The 15,328-nt window shown below is 51.4% G+C and overlaps 1 protein-coding gene across 8 annotated transcripts in view; it reads right to left on the minus strand.

Moving 5' to 3' along the window:
* Window positions 1-689: 689 nt before the first annotated feature.
* Window positions 690-15,328, minus strand: part of CLRN3 (clarin 3) — a 45,424-nt gene continuing 30,785 nt past the window's right edge. For 2 of the 8 annotated variants that reach the window (XM_055299964.1, XM_055299963.1), the window contains exons 2-6: window positions 10,143-10,340; window positions 9,944-10,041; window positions 5,320-9,750; window positions 1,668-3,207; window positions 690-1,505 (exon numbers count right to left, since the gene is read on the minus strand). In XM_055299964.1, the coding sequence (XP_055155939.1) occupies window positions 1,264-1,505; window positions 1,668-2,463 (1,038 nt within the window). In that variant the 5' untranslated portion in view covers window positions 2,464-3,207; window positions 5,320-9,750; window positions 9,944-10,041; window positions 10,143-10,340 and the 3' untranslated portion in view covers window positions 690-1,263. Of the gene's footprint in view, window positions 1,506-1,667; window positions 3,208-3,342; window positions 3,494-5,319; window positions 9,751-9,943; window positions 10,042-10,142; window positions 10,930-15,328 lie in introns of those variants that run through there. The other 6 variants (XM_055299966.1, XM_055299965.1, XM_055299962.1 and 3 more) reach the window with 6 other exon arrangements.

Below are 15,328 nucleotides of genomic sequence, written 5' to 3' on the forward strand. Positions count from 1 at the left end.
ATCAAATACAGACACTGAACACCCCACAGGAAGGACACCAAAAAATAATTACACTAATAAAAAGAATCCACCTCCCTCGAGTTTCTTGGAGAGAAGGATGAACTTATTCAGAGGTTGATGATCCCCAAGAGCAGCAAACCTATGAAACATCCCCATCGAGACAGAACTTACGCCGAGTATGAGAAATAATTTTTCAAGAAGAAAGAAAGGCTTCTCGCCTCGGGCCCTGGGAGGCTTCCGAGGTGACCCCGCCAAAGGCCAACGGTCAGAGCCTATTAGGTGAAATGGATCCTCCGCAGGCCCCAGTAATCCCATCAAAGGGGAGGAGGGTGGGAGGAGCTGGTGTGGCCACCCCCAGCCGCCAGGCCCCGGAAGGAAGTTTGCTCCCAATGCAAACAGGTTTCCACTCTAGGAGGGATTAAGGGAGCCTCATATTAACCTACAGCTCACACTCACCTGCCCAAGGATGCTCTGATCCGAGGGAGGATGGGCAGCGCCTTGGAGAATATTCCATTGGAGGGGTGGGGGTGGGGGACATCGCCAGCTTCTTGAGATGCTTCCTCATTACTTCCTTTTAAAAACAATGAATTCTCTTTTTTTTTTTATGACTATGATGTTTATTTATTTTTTTTAAAGATTTTATTTATTTATTTCTGAGAATACACAGAGAGGAGAGAGAGAGGCAGAGACACAGGCAGAGGACGAAGCAGGCTCCATGCAAGGAGCCTGACGTGGGACTAGATCCCGGGTCTCCAGGATCAGGCCCTGGGCCAAAGGCAGCGCCAAAATGCTTGAGCCACCTGGGCTGCCCAACAATGAATTCTCATGGTGCAAAGTGCAAAGGTGGAAAATTCTATAGGACACATGATCTGGTTTCTTCAAAAAATAGTTGTTAAGAGAGAGAGAGAGAGAGAAAGAGAAGCATGTGGGTACCATTGTAGATCCAGGAAATATATCTAACATTTGTTTTAGATTCTGATTCAAACAAACCAACTATAAAAAAGACATTGGTGAGATTTTCAATTTTGATTATATTAATAAATTGGTGACCATTTTTTATGGAGAGGGGGGGAAACAATGAATTCATTATCAAACAAGGAGATGCATGCATGGCCTTTGTTGTGCCAGGCTCCAGAGGGACCAGGACACAAATCTCAAACCACCTCCCCAACCCCCAGACCGGCGACAATCAATACCAAGTGAAAACTCGTTCCGAAAATAAATTAGGAAACAAATCCTGTCTGCTGGTTGCTTTTCATTTTTTTAAGCCCAATAAAGTAATTGACTTTTATGTCTCAGTTTCCAGCGCCAGAGAGCTGGGTTCTGGAAGCAATGCTCGGGGTGGCGGGGAGTTCCAAGGGGAGGAGGTAGGGGGAGAGCTATGGGGCAGGGCTCCGGGGCCTTGCTGCTGGGGACTGTGCTTCTCAGGAGGCAGTGACCCGGTTCCAGCCGTGGCTGCCACTCTTCAAGGCAGAGAAGAAGGGGGTTTTTATAAATGTCACCTCCTGAGATGGACAAAGTGAAGGTTCAAACCTGAGGGTGAGCGTAGAGCCAAGCGTGCACGCCCAGAAGTGAGGTCTAGGAACGCTGACTGCTGACTGGGGGGCACCCCCTGCCACCTTCTGTCCGCAGGGCAGCGTGGGACCTGGCCAGGCAGGGGGACACACCTGGGCTGGGCTGGTTGGCAGGGGTGAGGGCCCGAAGCCGGCGCTCTGGAGGCCGTGCAGGGGGGAGGTGGCCTACAGGAAGACCAGGAGGGACAGCCGCAGCCTGCAGAGTGTCCCCAGCAGCACGCCGGGGGCTGCATCTAGCTACGATGCTCAGGAAGGTGGCGGGAGGGGCAGGCAGGGTGGCACCTGGTCCTGGCCAGGGTGTGGCAGGGACCCTGGGTGGCTGAGCCCTACAGCCAGGCCAAGCAGGGATGCAAGGGGCAGGGGTGCGGAGGCTGTGCAGAGCCGGGCAGTGGGCAGGGCAGGGTGAAGGCAGCAGGGCCGCAGGTGTGCCCAGGGGTGAGACGCAGGAAGCTGCTCGGGGAGACCGAGGAGAGGTTTTAGGGGAGAGGAGGCGGGTTGGACAGGTTGGGGTCTGCAGGCCGTGCCTTCCCGAGACTTCTCTGACCAGACTCCCTGAAGAGCCTCTTGAACTTCCACTCCGAGCTGGGAGTGGAATGAGAGTTGCCCGGCCTCTGCTTTTGCGGAACATTCCAGAAGGCGGGCGGGATGGGGGCTGCGGGCAGCAGGAAGGGCCGCAGAGGAAGGCAGGACTGGGATGCGGGGGCGCCGGGCCGAGGGAGGGAAGGGCTGCCCCAAGCAGGGGCCGAGGGCCCAGAGGGGCCGGCACCCTGCAGGAGGTGGGACCCTTCCCAGGGAGGCCGGCCAGGCGGGAAGGGGAGCAGGCCAGCGCCTCGCCGCTGACTCCTGACAGGACCTGAGAACCGCCTGCCCACAGTGGGCCTGGCCACATCCTCCTGTGGGTTGTCAACACTCCAGCTGCTTCTGGGCAGCTGTGAGGAATGTGTCCCCGCTCAGAGGTCACCTAGTTTCAGGGGAAGCAGATAATTTCATTGATGCATGCTTAATTTAGTCCATTTGCTCTGTGCGAGAAGGATCCAGGGCCACCAGCCTGTCCTGGTGGGGGGATGACCGTGCCCACACAATGCAAATAAAATGCTGAGGGTGTGCGGCCAAGGGCGCTGTGGAGGGCTGCGTGAAGGAGGTGGCCTGATCTCAGGGCCTCCGGTGACACAAAGTGGGACAATCATGTAGCTGAGGTTGTCACAGGTCCGTGGGTGAGGTAGGGGGGAGAGGGGGCTTCCGACACCCAGAATCTACAAGGATGTAGCACATGTGGCACCTAAAAGGATTTTGGCACAAATGTGAGTTGGTGACACTTGTTAATGACGAAGGGGACACTCAAGGGCTGGGTGTCTCCGTGGCAGGTGATCTTCTGCGTCACCCAGGCGTGAGGTTGATCCAGCTGCTCCGAGGCTCGTGCTTCCTCTGGCTGCATTCACCCAGCGATGTGGTCCTACTGCGGGGGGCTGTGTTCTCAGGCTGGCGGGCGGGGTGGGGGACGGAGAGGAGGACCCTACTGCCGTCCCCTCTCCCAGCCTCCGGCCCAGAAGCCTGTGGTCCAGCAGGGAGATGCGCCGACTCACATGGAGAGGAAGAGCCTGAGGTGTGGGGCCTCTGCATTTCTTCAATGACTCTGTTGGGTTATAATGATCAACATTTGGCTGCTTTTTCGGGTAACCAGTTTCCCCAGACAAGGGGCCCAAGGGAGACCCAGGGATCAGGACAAGCAAACTCGCCCACAGGCCTGACGGATGGGTCCCCAGTGTACTTAGACTCTCTGATCCTGGGGCCCCTGGGTGGATCAGCGGTGGGACGGCTGCCTTCTGCTCAGGTTGTGATCCTGGGGTCCTGGGATCGAGTCCTGCATTGGGCTCCTGCAGGGAGCCTGCTTCTCCCTCTTCTGCCTCTGCCTCTCTCTCTCTCTCTCATAAATAAATAAATAAATAAATCAGTAAAAAAAAAAAAAAAAAAAAGAATCTCTGATCCCCAGTCTCCTCTTGGCACACCCCTCTCCACCCCTGCTCCTCCCAGTCCCGCAGGGGGAGGCGCTCTGCTGGGTGGAATCAAACCCCATTCCGGCAAAGACGGCTTGCAAATGAACGAGAATTCAACTTTTTTAAAAAAGGAGCCTCCCCCCAAATGCCAAGTCGGCTTTTGCCAAGGCCTGCCTGGAGGTGTAAGTCATCGTAACCCACACAGAGTCCTCAGGAACGCACCCGCACGTCAGGGACATGGGGGGAAGGGTCAGTTGAGCTGAAGGGGGCACATTTCTCTGTTGCCGGACTTCCTGGAACCTTGAGGATGCAGATGAGCACCGGGCCTGCAGGAGGGAGGGGGAAGGCCGAGCACCGTGTGAAGGAGCATCTCTGAGGACAAGAGCATCTCCAGAAACACAGGGGGTGGGTAGGGTGGGGTGGAGGGGTTTGGGGACACTCTGCTCCCCCAGGACCCTAGGATCGCCCCTCCAGGGTTGGGACCCCCGCGCTGGGGCCCCTGACTCCTGAGAGCCCCGCACCAGCCCCAAGATTCTCGGAGCCCCCCTCCCCTCCTCTGCCCGGGTCCCCAGTGCGAGGTCCAGCTCTGGCCACACGCACGGGCTTATGCTGCCCTCTCGTGGTGCCGCGTTGACACGGCCGCGGGGATGCGGATGCGGACGCGGATGCGGAGTCTGTCCCGGGGCTGGAGACGCCCTGATGGGCTGAGATTACCCTTCAGAGCCTCCCTAGGGACGCCCCCGGAGACTGCCACCTGCTTGTGCTCCCAATCTCAAAATGATAAGTACGATGCCTTAATTCTGCATCAACTGGGACTACAAGAACTAAAAAGGTAAATTTTTTCAGGACGCCTGGGTGGCTCAGCGGTTGGCTGTCTTGCCTTTGGCCCAGGGCAGGATCCCGGGATCCTGGGATCCAGTCTGGCATCGGGCTCCCTATGCTTGTGTCTCTGCCTCTCTGTGTGTCTCTGATGCATAAATAAATAAAATATGTTTCTTAAAAAACTACATTTTTCTTTTTTGCAGTCTTTATTTAAATGCTAGTTAACACACTGTTAATATTGGTTTCAGGGGCCCCGTATAGTGGTTCGGCTCTCCTATACCTTCCTCAGCGCTCCTCACGGCAAGTGCCCCCCTCAATGCCCCCCCAGCACCTGTTTGCCCCATCTCCACCCCCGCCCTCAACCTCCCCTCTGGTGACCCTCAGTGGGCTCTGGAGAGTTCACAGTCTGTGTCTTGGTTCGTGTCTCCCTCTTTTCCCCTCTGCTCATTTGTTTTGTTTCGGAAACTCCACTTATGAGTGAAATCACTTGGATCTGTCTTTGACTTCATCCCCTCAGCCCCATATACTCTAGTTCCAGCCATACCGTTGCAAATGGCAAGATTTCATTTTTATTTCTTTTTATTTTTTGAGTATTTATTTACTTATTTTTTTTAAAGATTTTATTTATTTATTCACGAGAGACACAGAGAGAGAGGCAGAGACACAGGCAGAGGGAGAAGCAGGCTCCACGCAGGGAGCCCGACCTGGGACTCGACCCCGGGACTCCAGGATCACGCCCTGAGCCGAAGGCAGATGCTTAACCGCTGAGCCACCCAGGCGTCCCATTTTTTATTTTGCTTTTTTAATTTTATTTTTATTTCATTTAAGTATATATATATTTTTTATTATTAGTGTATAGTCGGCTACAATGTTGTGTGAGTCTCAGGCGTGACCCGGAGCTTGTATTAACAGGACATTATCCTGAGTACCTCGTGGGCGCCGCAGACGTGCCATTTCCAAATTGCCCGCAAGGCGGCGGCGCTGCTCCCGTAGAGAAGGGCTCATCCAGAGAGGGGGCAGGGGTCCCAGTGAACACCACCGGGGGATTCGCAGGCCGCAGGCTGACACAACTATTCAACCCTGCTGCGCTGGGCGGGCACAGACCCTGCATAAAGCACAGGCGCGGCCGGGGTCCAATAAAGCTTCCTTTTCAAAAGCAGGTGCCTGGTCGGATTTGGCGCTGACCCCTGGGCCGGGGCAGCCCCTTCAGGTCACAGGCAAGCAGGCAGGCTGGGGAGCGCAGGGGTGGCAGAGAGGGGCCAAGGCTAGGACGTGAGACCCTGACCCAGTGAGAGCAAGGCCAGCTTCCCTGACACCCCCCCACCCCCTCCTGGCTCCTCCCTAAGTCCCCAGGCTGTCACTCCTCAGCTGTGTGTGTGTTTGGGGGGGATGGGGTGAGGGGGGCCTCGGGGAGGGATGACAGGTGGTGCAAAGGGAAGATCCGTGTTCAGTTGGGACACCTCCAGTCCCCCACCCCCCCGCCTGAACCCTCACCAGCTCACGTCCACGGGATGGGTCCTGTGGTGGGCACTCGGCTCCAGGCCCAGAGGATGGGGCCCCACGGGGCCAGGCCCCTGTAGTCATGCCCCAGGGACCCAGTGCCTCTGACACCTGCTTGCTTCCAGACTTGCTGCGGTCTAGGGCCAGTTTTGTTTCTTGTTTTCAGTTCATCATGGCCCGAGAGTTCTGTAAAATACACTAAATAAGAAAGTTGGAAAATGAGGATGACAAGACACGTAACACATGTCATTAGATCCAGCAGATCCGATGACCTGTGTGCTGGCCTTGCCGTGGCCTCGCTGGCTGCTGCTCCTCCGCCGGGAGGTGTGTCCCCTCGGGATGGGACACGGGGCATCACGAAGCTCACGGGGACCCTTGGCCCTGCTGGAGCTCTCAGGTCATGCTCTACACACACAGTAGGGTGAGCAAGGCCCCAGGCTCGGGGTGGGCGCCTCCTGCCAGAAGGAGGCTCATCAAGGGTAGAACCTCTCAGAGAGGCCTGGAGGCCTGAAGGTCCCAGACACCGTCCCAGCCTTAGGGGCCTGAACAAACCCTGGAACCAGAGTTCTGGAAAGAGACAGCTGCAGGGGGCCAGGAAACAGCAGGGGCTGGAGATTGCTGAGGCCAGGAGGCTCCTTGGGGCCAGGGCACGGTGGCTTGGGGTCCCACGACCTCTTGGGGTCCTAGAAACAGCTGACCAGTGTCCGCAGGTCTGGGGCTCCTTGTCTGGACCCTCGACTCAGACCCTGGGATTACTCAGGAGGTGGGGGCAACTCAACTCTGCGTCCCGTCGCTGACAGAGCCTCTCAGGGAGACGCCGCAGAAGCCCAAGAGCTCGGCGGCCCTCCGAGGGGCCCCGGGTGAAGCCAGGCTGGGTTGGTGTAGACGGAGTAGGCCAGGGCTCAGGAGCATGAGCCAGCCTAGAAAAGCAAGGGCGGGCGAGGCCCAGGTCCAGGACCCCATGCTCAACAAAGAGAAGGAGAGGTCCTTCCCTGACCCCTCGGCTCCTGGGGCCCCAGGCCTCCCTTGGCTGGGGCCACGTCCCTCCAGTCCCTGCCTCGTTTCCACCAGCTCCCTTCCCCCTTCTTACAAGGACACCAGCCATATGGGATTAAGGGCCACCCTCGTCCAGTCTGACGTCCTCGTAACTCATCACACCTGCCATGACCCTATTTCCACATAAGGCCACATCCACAGGTGCCAGGGTTAGGACTTCCACATCTCTTTCTGGGACTTCCATAATTCGACCTGCAACCGGGAGGTTCACACCTAGATTGCCCCGAGCGAAGCTCATCCACCAAACACACTCCCACACGGCCTGAGGTGCCCCAGTTAGTTTGTGCATCTCTGTTCCCTCCTGGGTCTAAAGAGTATCTAAAAACCCTGCTATTTTTCACTATTATGGGCCGACTTTCCATAGGAAACCACTCAACATCAGTTAATAAGGATATTGCGCTGAAGGCAAGGGCCAGGTGTCGTCCATCACTGGGTCTCCTGTGACACTTTGCAGATACTGGGGCCCCACAAGGCCGGTGGGCCCAGCTCTCATCCCCGAGGCTCAGAGGCTGGTTTCTGAAAGCGAGCAGTGGGACGTCTGGGGGGTCAGTGGTGGAGCGTCTGCCTTTGGCTCAGGTTGTGACCCCGGGGTCCTGGGATCGAGTCCCGCACTGGGATCCTGGCATGGAGCCTGCTTCTCCCTCTGCCTGTGTCTCTGCCTCTCTCTCTGGGTCTCTCATGAATAAATCAAGAAAAGAAAAAAGAAAAATAAATAAATCAAGTGAGCAGCAGGAGTGGGGGGGTGATCAGAGGCTCCCCGCGGTGGGCCTTCCAGAAGTTTCTCTGTCGACCTGTCTCTTTTTCTGCAACTGCTTCACGGCTCCCAGAAGGTCCATCCTTATCGTGATGGAGTATCTGAAATGCGAAGCATCTCAGCTCCTCTCTGTTCTTCATCCTTTGCCTACGAAAGTAGTAACATTTTCAAGACTTGTAGGGAGATTTGTGACATTTGTGGGTCTGGGACGTGAGAATTAGGTGAGTTGTGCTGAAGAAATCTCGACCGTCTGCTCGAGCTGTTCGGCATAGCGATTTTTCACCTTTTAGACAAGGACTTAGGAAATCACCTTGGGATTCTAAAAATGTTTCCTGGAAAATACCAGAGATGTTTTGGGATTTCTGCGAGCAACAGATTTCCCTGTTAATGTGATTTGCGATATTCTTTTCAGATCAGTGGGATCATTTGTGAGGTTTGGCCAAAGACGCTTGCTGGAGGAAGCGGGAGCGGGCGTAGAGTTTGTAACACGGACGTGGAACAGGAGCACCCGGCCCTGGTCAGCCTGGCTCTCTGACCCCGGGGGGAAGCTCAGTTTTGACCTGTGTGACCTCAGTTTGCTCATCCGTCAAATGGAGGTGGTCATGGCACCATCTCCCAGCGCTCTTGCATGTGGTTAATGAGGAAGGGGAGAGAGGGGCATGACATGGAACAGTGCTTTAGAGCAGACTGGAAGGGAATCCTCGCTCACGACGAGGAAGGGAGGGAGAGAAAGGGGACTTCCACGTGTTTCGTAACATTTTGGTCCTTTCATATGAAAAACGTTGGAGAAGAATATCGCGGACTTTTAAGTAGCCTAATGGAGCTACAATTCACATACCGTACAACCCACGAGCGCATTCGACTCAGTGCTTTTTCCTCTGTTCCCAGAGACGTGCGACCATCACCACGGTCGATTTTTAGAGCATTTCCGCCACCTCAGGAAGAGCCCTGTGCCTTCAGCCATCACTGTCTTCTCTGCTCCAAGCAAACACTTTCTGTTTTTCCGGGTTTCCCGATTCCGGACATCTCACACGAGTGGAATGAGGTGACGTGCGGGCCTTGGTGTCTGGCTCCTGTCACCGAGCATCACGTGTTTAAGATCCGTCCATGTCGTAGCAGGTCGGAACTTCATTCCTTTTTAGGGCCCTAATCACGTTCCCTTGTAGGGATGGACAACATCTTCTTGATGTATCCATCACCCGATGGACGTTTCGATGGTTTCCACCTTTTTGGAGATCACGAATAATGCTGCCATGGACACTCACACACAAGCTTTTATGTGGACGTGTGCTTTCAGTTCTCCTGGGTGTCTCTATAGGGCTGGAGCTGCTGGGCTGTGTGTAAATCTGTTTCATTGTTTGGGCAACTGCCAGACTGTTTCTCAAAGTGGCTGCACCATTCCGAGATCCCCCCAGCAGTGCAGGAAGGTTCTAATTCTAATTTTTCTGCAACCTCTCCAGCACCGACTATTGTCTGACCCTTCGATTGCAGCCGGACTAGAGGGTTCGAAGTGGCATGTCACTGTGGTCCTGATGTACGTTTCCCTGGTGATTAATGAGGTTGAGCAAAGACTTCTAACATTTTAAATTCTGAGTGGTGGGAGCAGGAGCATTTGGCACATTATTCTCTCTCTCTCTTTTTTCCCGATGTGTTTCATGTTGTCTAAAAATGGGTTGCTGACATCTGATTAGCGGAGTGTTTATGCACAGTCCACCCCCAGAAAATGGGAATGATGCCTCAGCCATGGAGGAGTCGGGGTGCGAGCAGGCTCCCCACGTGCGCCCCCAGCCGCCCTGCCTGCGGCTCACTCAGGGAGGCCAGCGGGCTGTTCCCCATGTCCCCAGCCCTGAGAGCCCCCCGGGCGTCTGTCTTCCCAAGACAGAAGGTCACTCACTCAGTTCCCGTAGCGAGACTCCCCCAAAGGTCGGCTACGCCATCCGCCATCCGCTCAGCGACGATGCTCAGGGAGGGCTTTGCATCGCCCAGGAGCACCTGCCCGCTGTGTCTCTGCCCTGCCCCTGCTGCCCCAAGGCTCCCCCAAACCGCAGGCCTGAAGGGAAAGAGGATCCTTCAGTGGGGGTCGGGTCTTCAGCAACAAGGAGTCATGCGCGATGGCTTTCCACCCTCCTGGATCAGCCCCTCCCTGGGCCCCCGGCGATGCCCCCCAGCCCCTCAGAGCCCTGACCCCGCCTGGCCCAGGGCCCAGCACTCTCCTCCCCTCCTTCCTTCCCACAGAGACCCACCTGGACGGGAGCCAGCTGGGGGGCTCGCTGGTTCACTTGGGGAGCTGCCGTGATTTCTCAAATCAAAGATTTCCTTCTTTGCTACAATCCATCCTCACCTGGAGGACACACACCCGGGGTTAGCTGCTGGCCTCTTCCCTCCACACCGCTCCACGGTCACCAGTCAGTTCACTGCTTTCCTGCACCAGCTGCTACTTACCTACCGGTGCTTCTGGAAAGCAGTGACCTCAGAGCCTTGCTTCTGCTCACGTTCCCCCGGGCTCTGTAGCTGAGTGGCTCCAAAGAGCCTGTCGTGGTCAGCTAGGGCTGCTGTCATAAAAGGCCATAGACTCGGGTCCTGAAATAGCTGACACTTGTTTCTCAGGGTTCTGGAGGCTGGGAAGCCCAGGGTTCATGCCTGAAGATTCAAAACCCAGCCCAGATTCATTAAAAACATTTTCTGCGGGACGCCTGGTGGGCTCAGTTGGTTAAGTGTCTGCCTTCAGCTCAGGTCATGATCCTGGGGTCCGGGGATAGAGCCCCACTATGGGCTTTCTGCTCAGTGGGGAGTCTGCTTCTCATTTTGCCTGCTCTGATGGTCCCCTGCTTGTGTTCTCTCTCTCTCTTTCTAGTAAACAAATAAAATATTTTTTTAAAAAAAACATTTTCTGCTGTGTAAGAAGTCAATAAAATGATCCTTTCTTTGTTTTCTTCATTTCCTGCATTTAAAGATTAAAAAAAAAGAAAATTATGGATTACCTTGGCAGAAAACTAAATTTATAGAAGCCAGAGCTTTCAGAGAACATTCTAGAAGCAGATTTCCCTCAAGATCTAATGAAAATCTCATGCTAGGGGACTTTGGGTGAACCTCCCAGAGGGAGTATCCACTCCAACAGGAACTGATTTGTGATTTTAAAGCCAAAAATCAGATTCCATATGTGGAAGACAGCTTATTTCTATATCACTAGATACACTTCCCATTAATTCAGGGCAAGGTCTTTAAGACAAAGGAATTATGATTGTAAATGTCTTGCAAAAATTTGAATTTTTGTAAAAACATCATGAAGCCCTCAGAAAGAAAGTTAATTGTAATTTATGGAGCAGGGCCTTGGGTCGTAAACACACGGAGATTGACAAAGTCGTGGAGGTGAACCCACACAATGATAGTAGGGGCCCCATAGACTAGATGCAACCCAGACGCACTGGAAATGTTGACTTCAAACTTCCTTGTTGAGGACCCATGAAATGATGAGCTGATTTTCTCTAAATCAACGAGCAACTATCAAAATTATTTTTAATAGAAAGATAAACTCCAGATCATCAAACTTGACTGGTCCAGTTCTTGACTCGTCTCTATGGATCACCTCTTAGGGAAGGGGCCTTTGCCCAAGGGCCCAAAGACACTCACCCACTGAGAAGTGAATAGTAACAAACTAATTAGAAGGTTTTCTTAAAGATCCAGAACCTTTCAACTCCTGGATATCAGTCCTACACTGAAACCTAATCATTGGAAAGATCAAAAATCAGGTTTGTGACATTGACTTAATAAGCTTCATTCAGCTCAGTTATTCTCACACGACAGACTTTTGATGGAAAATATCCACAGAGGCCATTCTCAAAAGAATGATCCCAGACTCCTGGGGTTCTTGAGACTCCCACGGAAGGTCTATGAGGTCAGAACTATTTTCATTATAATACTAAGATGTTGTCTTTTCTACTAGGTTGATACTTGAATGAATGGAGGAAAGGCAACGGTGGTAAAATTGCTTACACCTTAACACAAATCAAGTTGTACACATCAAATTGCACTAGACATTGCATTCTTTGCCACCACACACTTGCAGCAGATTTTTTTTTAAAAAAAGACCACTTTTAGTTAGGAACACTTTTGATCAAAACAAAGATATGCTTACAGCTTGTTTGCTGCATTACTCAAGTACAGGATAGTCTCCAGGAAAAGCATTTGTGTGATTCACTGAATTGTGAGCTCTGCTGCCTTTTTCATGGAATTTTTATTTGGAAGAATGACTAACCAACCACGGTTATTCAGCATTGAGTATTTGGCAACATCTTCTCCAAAATGAATAAAGTGAGTCTGTCACTTCAAGGAAAACAACTGACAGTATTTGTTGCCAATGATAAAATTTGAGCTTTCCAGTGAAGATGGGAATCTTGGAAAACTTGCTGCTATCTGCCAACTTGGGCTCACTAGCTCCCCGATACTTACATACTTTTCTGATGAGATTGGTGGCAGTATTTACAAAAGTGAGTTTTCAATGTTTATAGTGAATTTATCAGCTTTTGGAAGAGCCACACAATTCAGTGAACCGGCGTCTTTTACGTGTCCAATATTTGATGTTACAAAGTCATGCTTGGGTGAGCGGTCCATTCACAGCAAGGGAGACCAAAATAATGTTTTGATGTCACAGAGAAGGAAAAATTCGCTCATATAGCTTCAGATTTCACATCACAACCGACCTTTAAGCAATGGCCCTCTGTTGAGTTTTGGTGTAGCATCAAAGGAGAAAACCATATCTATGGTTTTCTAAAAAGTCCATCAAAATACTCCTCCCTCTTCTGACTATATCTCTATGTGCAGTTGGATTTAAAATAACTTATCATGACAGATGGAAGACGGAGCAGGCATGAGGATCCAGCTGTCTTCTATCATGCCAGGTACTGATGAGATTCATACTTTTCGTTCTAAAATTTTTCATAGTCTTCATTAAAATGTTATGTTACACTATGATTTTTAAATAAATAAATACATATTATTGTGAATACTTGTAATAAGTTTAATTTCTAACATGGCAAGTATTGGCGGAATCAGCCCAAGTAAACAAAAGTTCTTTGGGGTCTTCAGTGTCACCAACCTCTGCAATCCTCTCAAAAGGTGATGCATCACCTCCCGTGCTACCTAAACTCTTTACAAGTTTTTGAATGGACAAGTCCATAATGGACACATTTTCATGGAGACATTAAGCTAGACAATTTACATGGCTGACACTGAAGTTGGCGATTTCTTAGTTGGTGTGGCATTCATTGACTCGGGTCAGAGAGTAGCTCTGAAAGTCTTGCTGAGGCTGCAGATAGAGCAGGATGTGAGATGTCCGTGGGTCCAAATGCTCAGTAAAATACCATGGAGCTCCCAGAGGGATGATCCTGGAGTTGCCTCGACAGCACAGTACCCCTGGATCTTTGGCATCTAAACATAAGTGTAAAGGGAATAAAGAGTCTGGAAAGTAGACTTTTGTTTTTTTCTGCTCAAAGATCCCGTATTCTGGAGCATGAAATGAGCTTTTCACCTCCTATCAATTGTCATCATTCATTTATTGCTTTTGTTAGGCAAAAGCTGAAGATGAAGTTTCAACAACACTGTGCAGCAAAGAAAGCTCCCCACAGAGTAGGCCCATTATATCCCTTTGCATTCGCCAAAATAAAATGTTATAGGAACATTCTCTGGACAACACGTATTACATCTGTCCTCCATACTTGAAAACTTGATCTGGCCACATTTGGTGTTTATATAAATGTTTCTTTAAAAAAATCAACTCCATGAAATTAAAAAGAAAAAAAGAAAGAATTTAGAGGCTCCTAAATCTTCTTCTGCCCCTTAATTTTTATTTTTCAAATGAGGAAGCAGAGACAAGAAAGCTGTGCCTTTGCTCAGTACGTTTCAGCTTCCTTTACTCCTAACCCTGAGACCGGTGGGTCAGATTAGATCCCCTCCAGAGCCTGTTGTAGTCCTTGCTCAAGGTCACAGAGTTTGGAGAGGAGAAGGCCAGGTCTTTCTCAGGGAAGCCTTCCGGTTGTCCATCGGGGTGCTCCCACAGCACCCAGAGGTTCTCCTTTGAAAACCAACTTGTCATGGGCTTGTCTGTCTGTCCCACTGCACAGGAAGCCCCATACCTATCAGGCACTGCTGGGTCCTGACCTCCCACCTCGTGTCTTTTTTTTTTTTTCTACTTCATGTCTTAAGTAGACTAAGCACTCAATAAATATCCGCACACCGCGTCCTCACTAAAACTAAGTCTGTTAACACAGAAGCATGTGTTTTCTGTACTACATGGCCACCTTTAGTAGGATACTCACTCCCTGCTCACAGCTGTGATGGGGCCAGCCACAAGAGGTTAGTCTTACCTTACAGACATAAAGATTACACACAGCGTGTAGTGTCTGGTGAAAATGGTTAAATTTTTAATCAAAAGGTGAATGAGGGGCGCCTAGGTGGTTCAGTTGGTTAAGTGTCTGCCTTTGGCTCAGGTCATGATCCCAGGGTCCTGCTTCTCTCTCTCCCGCTCCCCTTACTTGTGCTCTCTCTCTCTGTGTGTCAAACAAATAAATAAAATCTTAAAAAAACAAGTCCAAAAAAAAAAAACACCAAAAAAAAAAAAACAAAAACAAACAAAAAAAACACAAAAGGTGAATGATTACCCAATTAAACACTTTAAGAATCCAGCAAGTCCAGTTAACGTCAAATGCCACATGCCTAGGGGATGCCCAGCGGGGGCCAAGGTCTAACGCTTGGATGTGCACTTGAGACTTTTTACCACCCTTTCATATGTGTGCAGGGTGACACTGTGGGGTTATTGGTCCCAGCCATGCACCTCTCAGGAGACCTGGGCTGAGAGGCTAAGATGGAATCTCTGCTCAGCCTCTCCCTTATCTGGCATGGCGGACATACCACCTCAGCCCTTTGTCTTAAAAATGGGATTAATTGGGGCAGCCCGGGTGGCTCAGTGGTTTAGCGCCGCCTTTGGCCCAGGGCATGATCCTGGTAGACCCAGGATCGAGTCCCAAGTCGGGCTCCCTGCATGGGGCCTGTTTCTCCCTCTGCCTGTGTCTCTGCCTCTCTCTCTCTCTCTGTCTCTCATGAATAAATAAAATCTTTAAAAAAAATGGGATTATTTGTAAACCAACCCATGCTTGGGCTTGAGGAGCCAACGAGCCCTCCTGCAGAGCATCTAGAGGAGGGCACACGAGAGACAGTGCCGGGTGCTGTGCTGCTGCTCCTCTCAGAGCTGTGAGGACCACAGCCCAGCCATCTGTGAGCCTCACCTCGGCTGCGAGTAACTAGAAGAGCGGAGACTTCCTCTTCCGGAAGAGTGATTTATCCATTGAACATTTTGTTGAAGTAGCTTGCTTCCACATCACTGGGTGAGCAGAGCCTCTCCCAAAGGGTCATGGCTAAAAATGAAAAGTCTAAGCCTCTTGCTAAGGAGGGAGGTGGGCGGCCAGAGGAGCGCTCGCTTTCCAAGCTGTGTGTCTAAGACTAATAGTCCTAAAACACAACGCAACTTCTCTCTGACTTATCTTTCTGTCTTAACAAGTAAACGTTTTGAAAAGAAAACTCTCATGATCTGAAGCCCATCACAAACACAACAGGATGGTCGTAGTAGCTAGGAT

This window comes from Nyctereutes procyonoides, unplaced genomic scaffold, assembly GCF_905146905.1.
Source record: "Nyctereutes procyonoides isolate TBG_1078 unplaced genomic scaffold, NYPRO_anot_genome, whole genome shotgun sequence".
Lineage (NCBI taxonomy): Eukaryota > Metazoa > Chordata > Mammalia > Carnivora > Canidae > Nyctereutes > Nyctereutes procyonoides.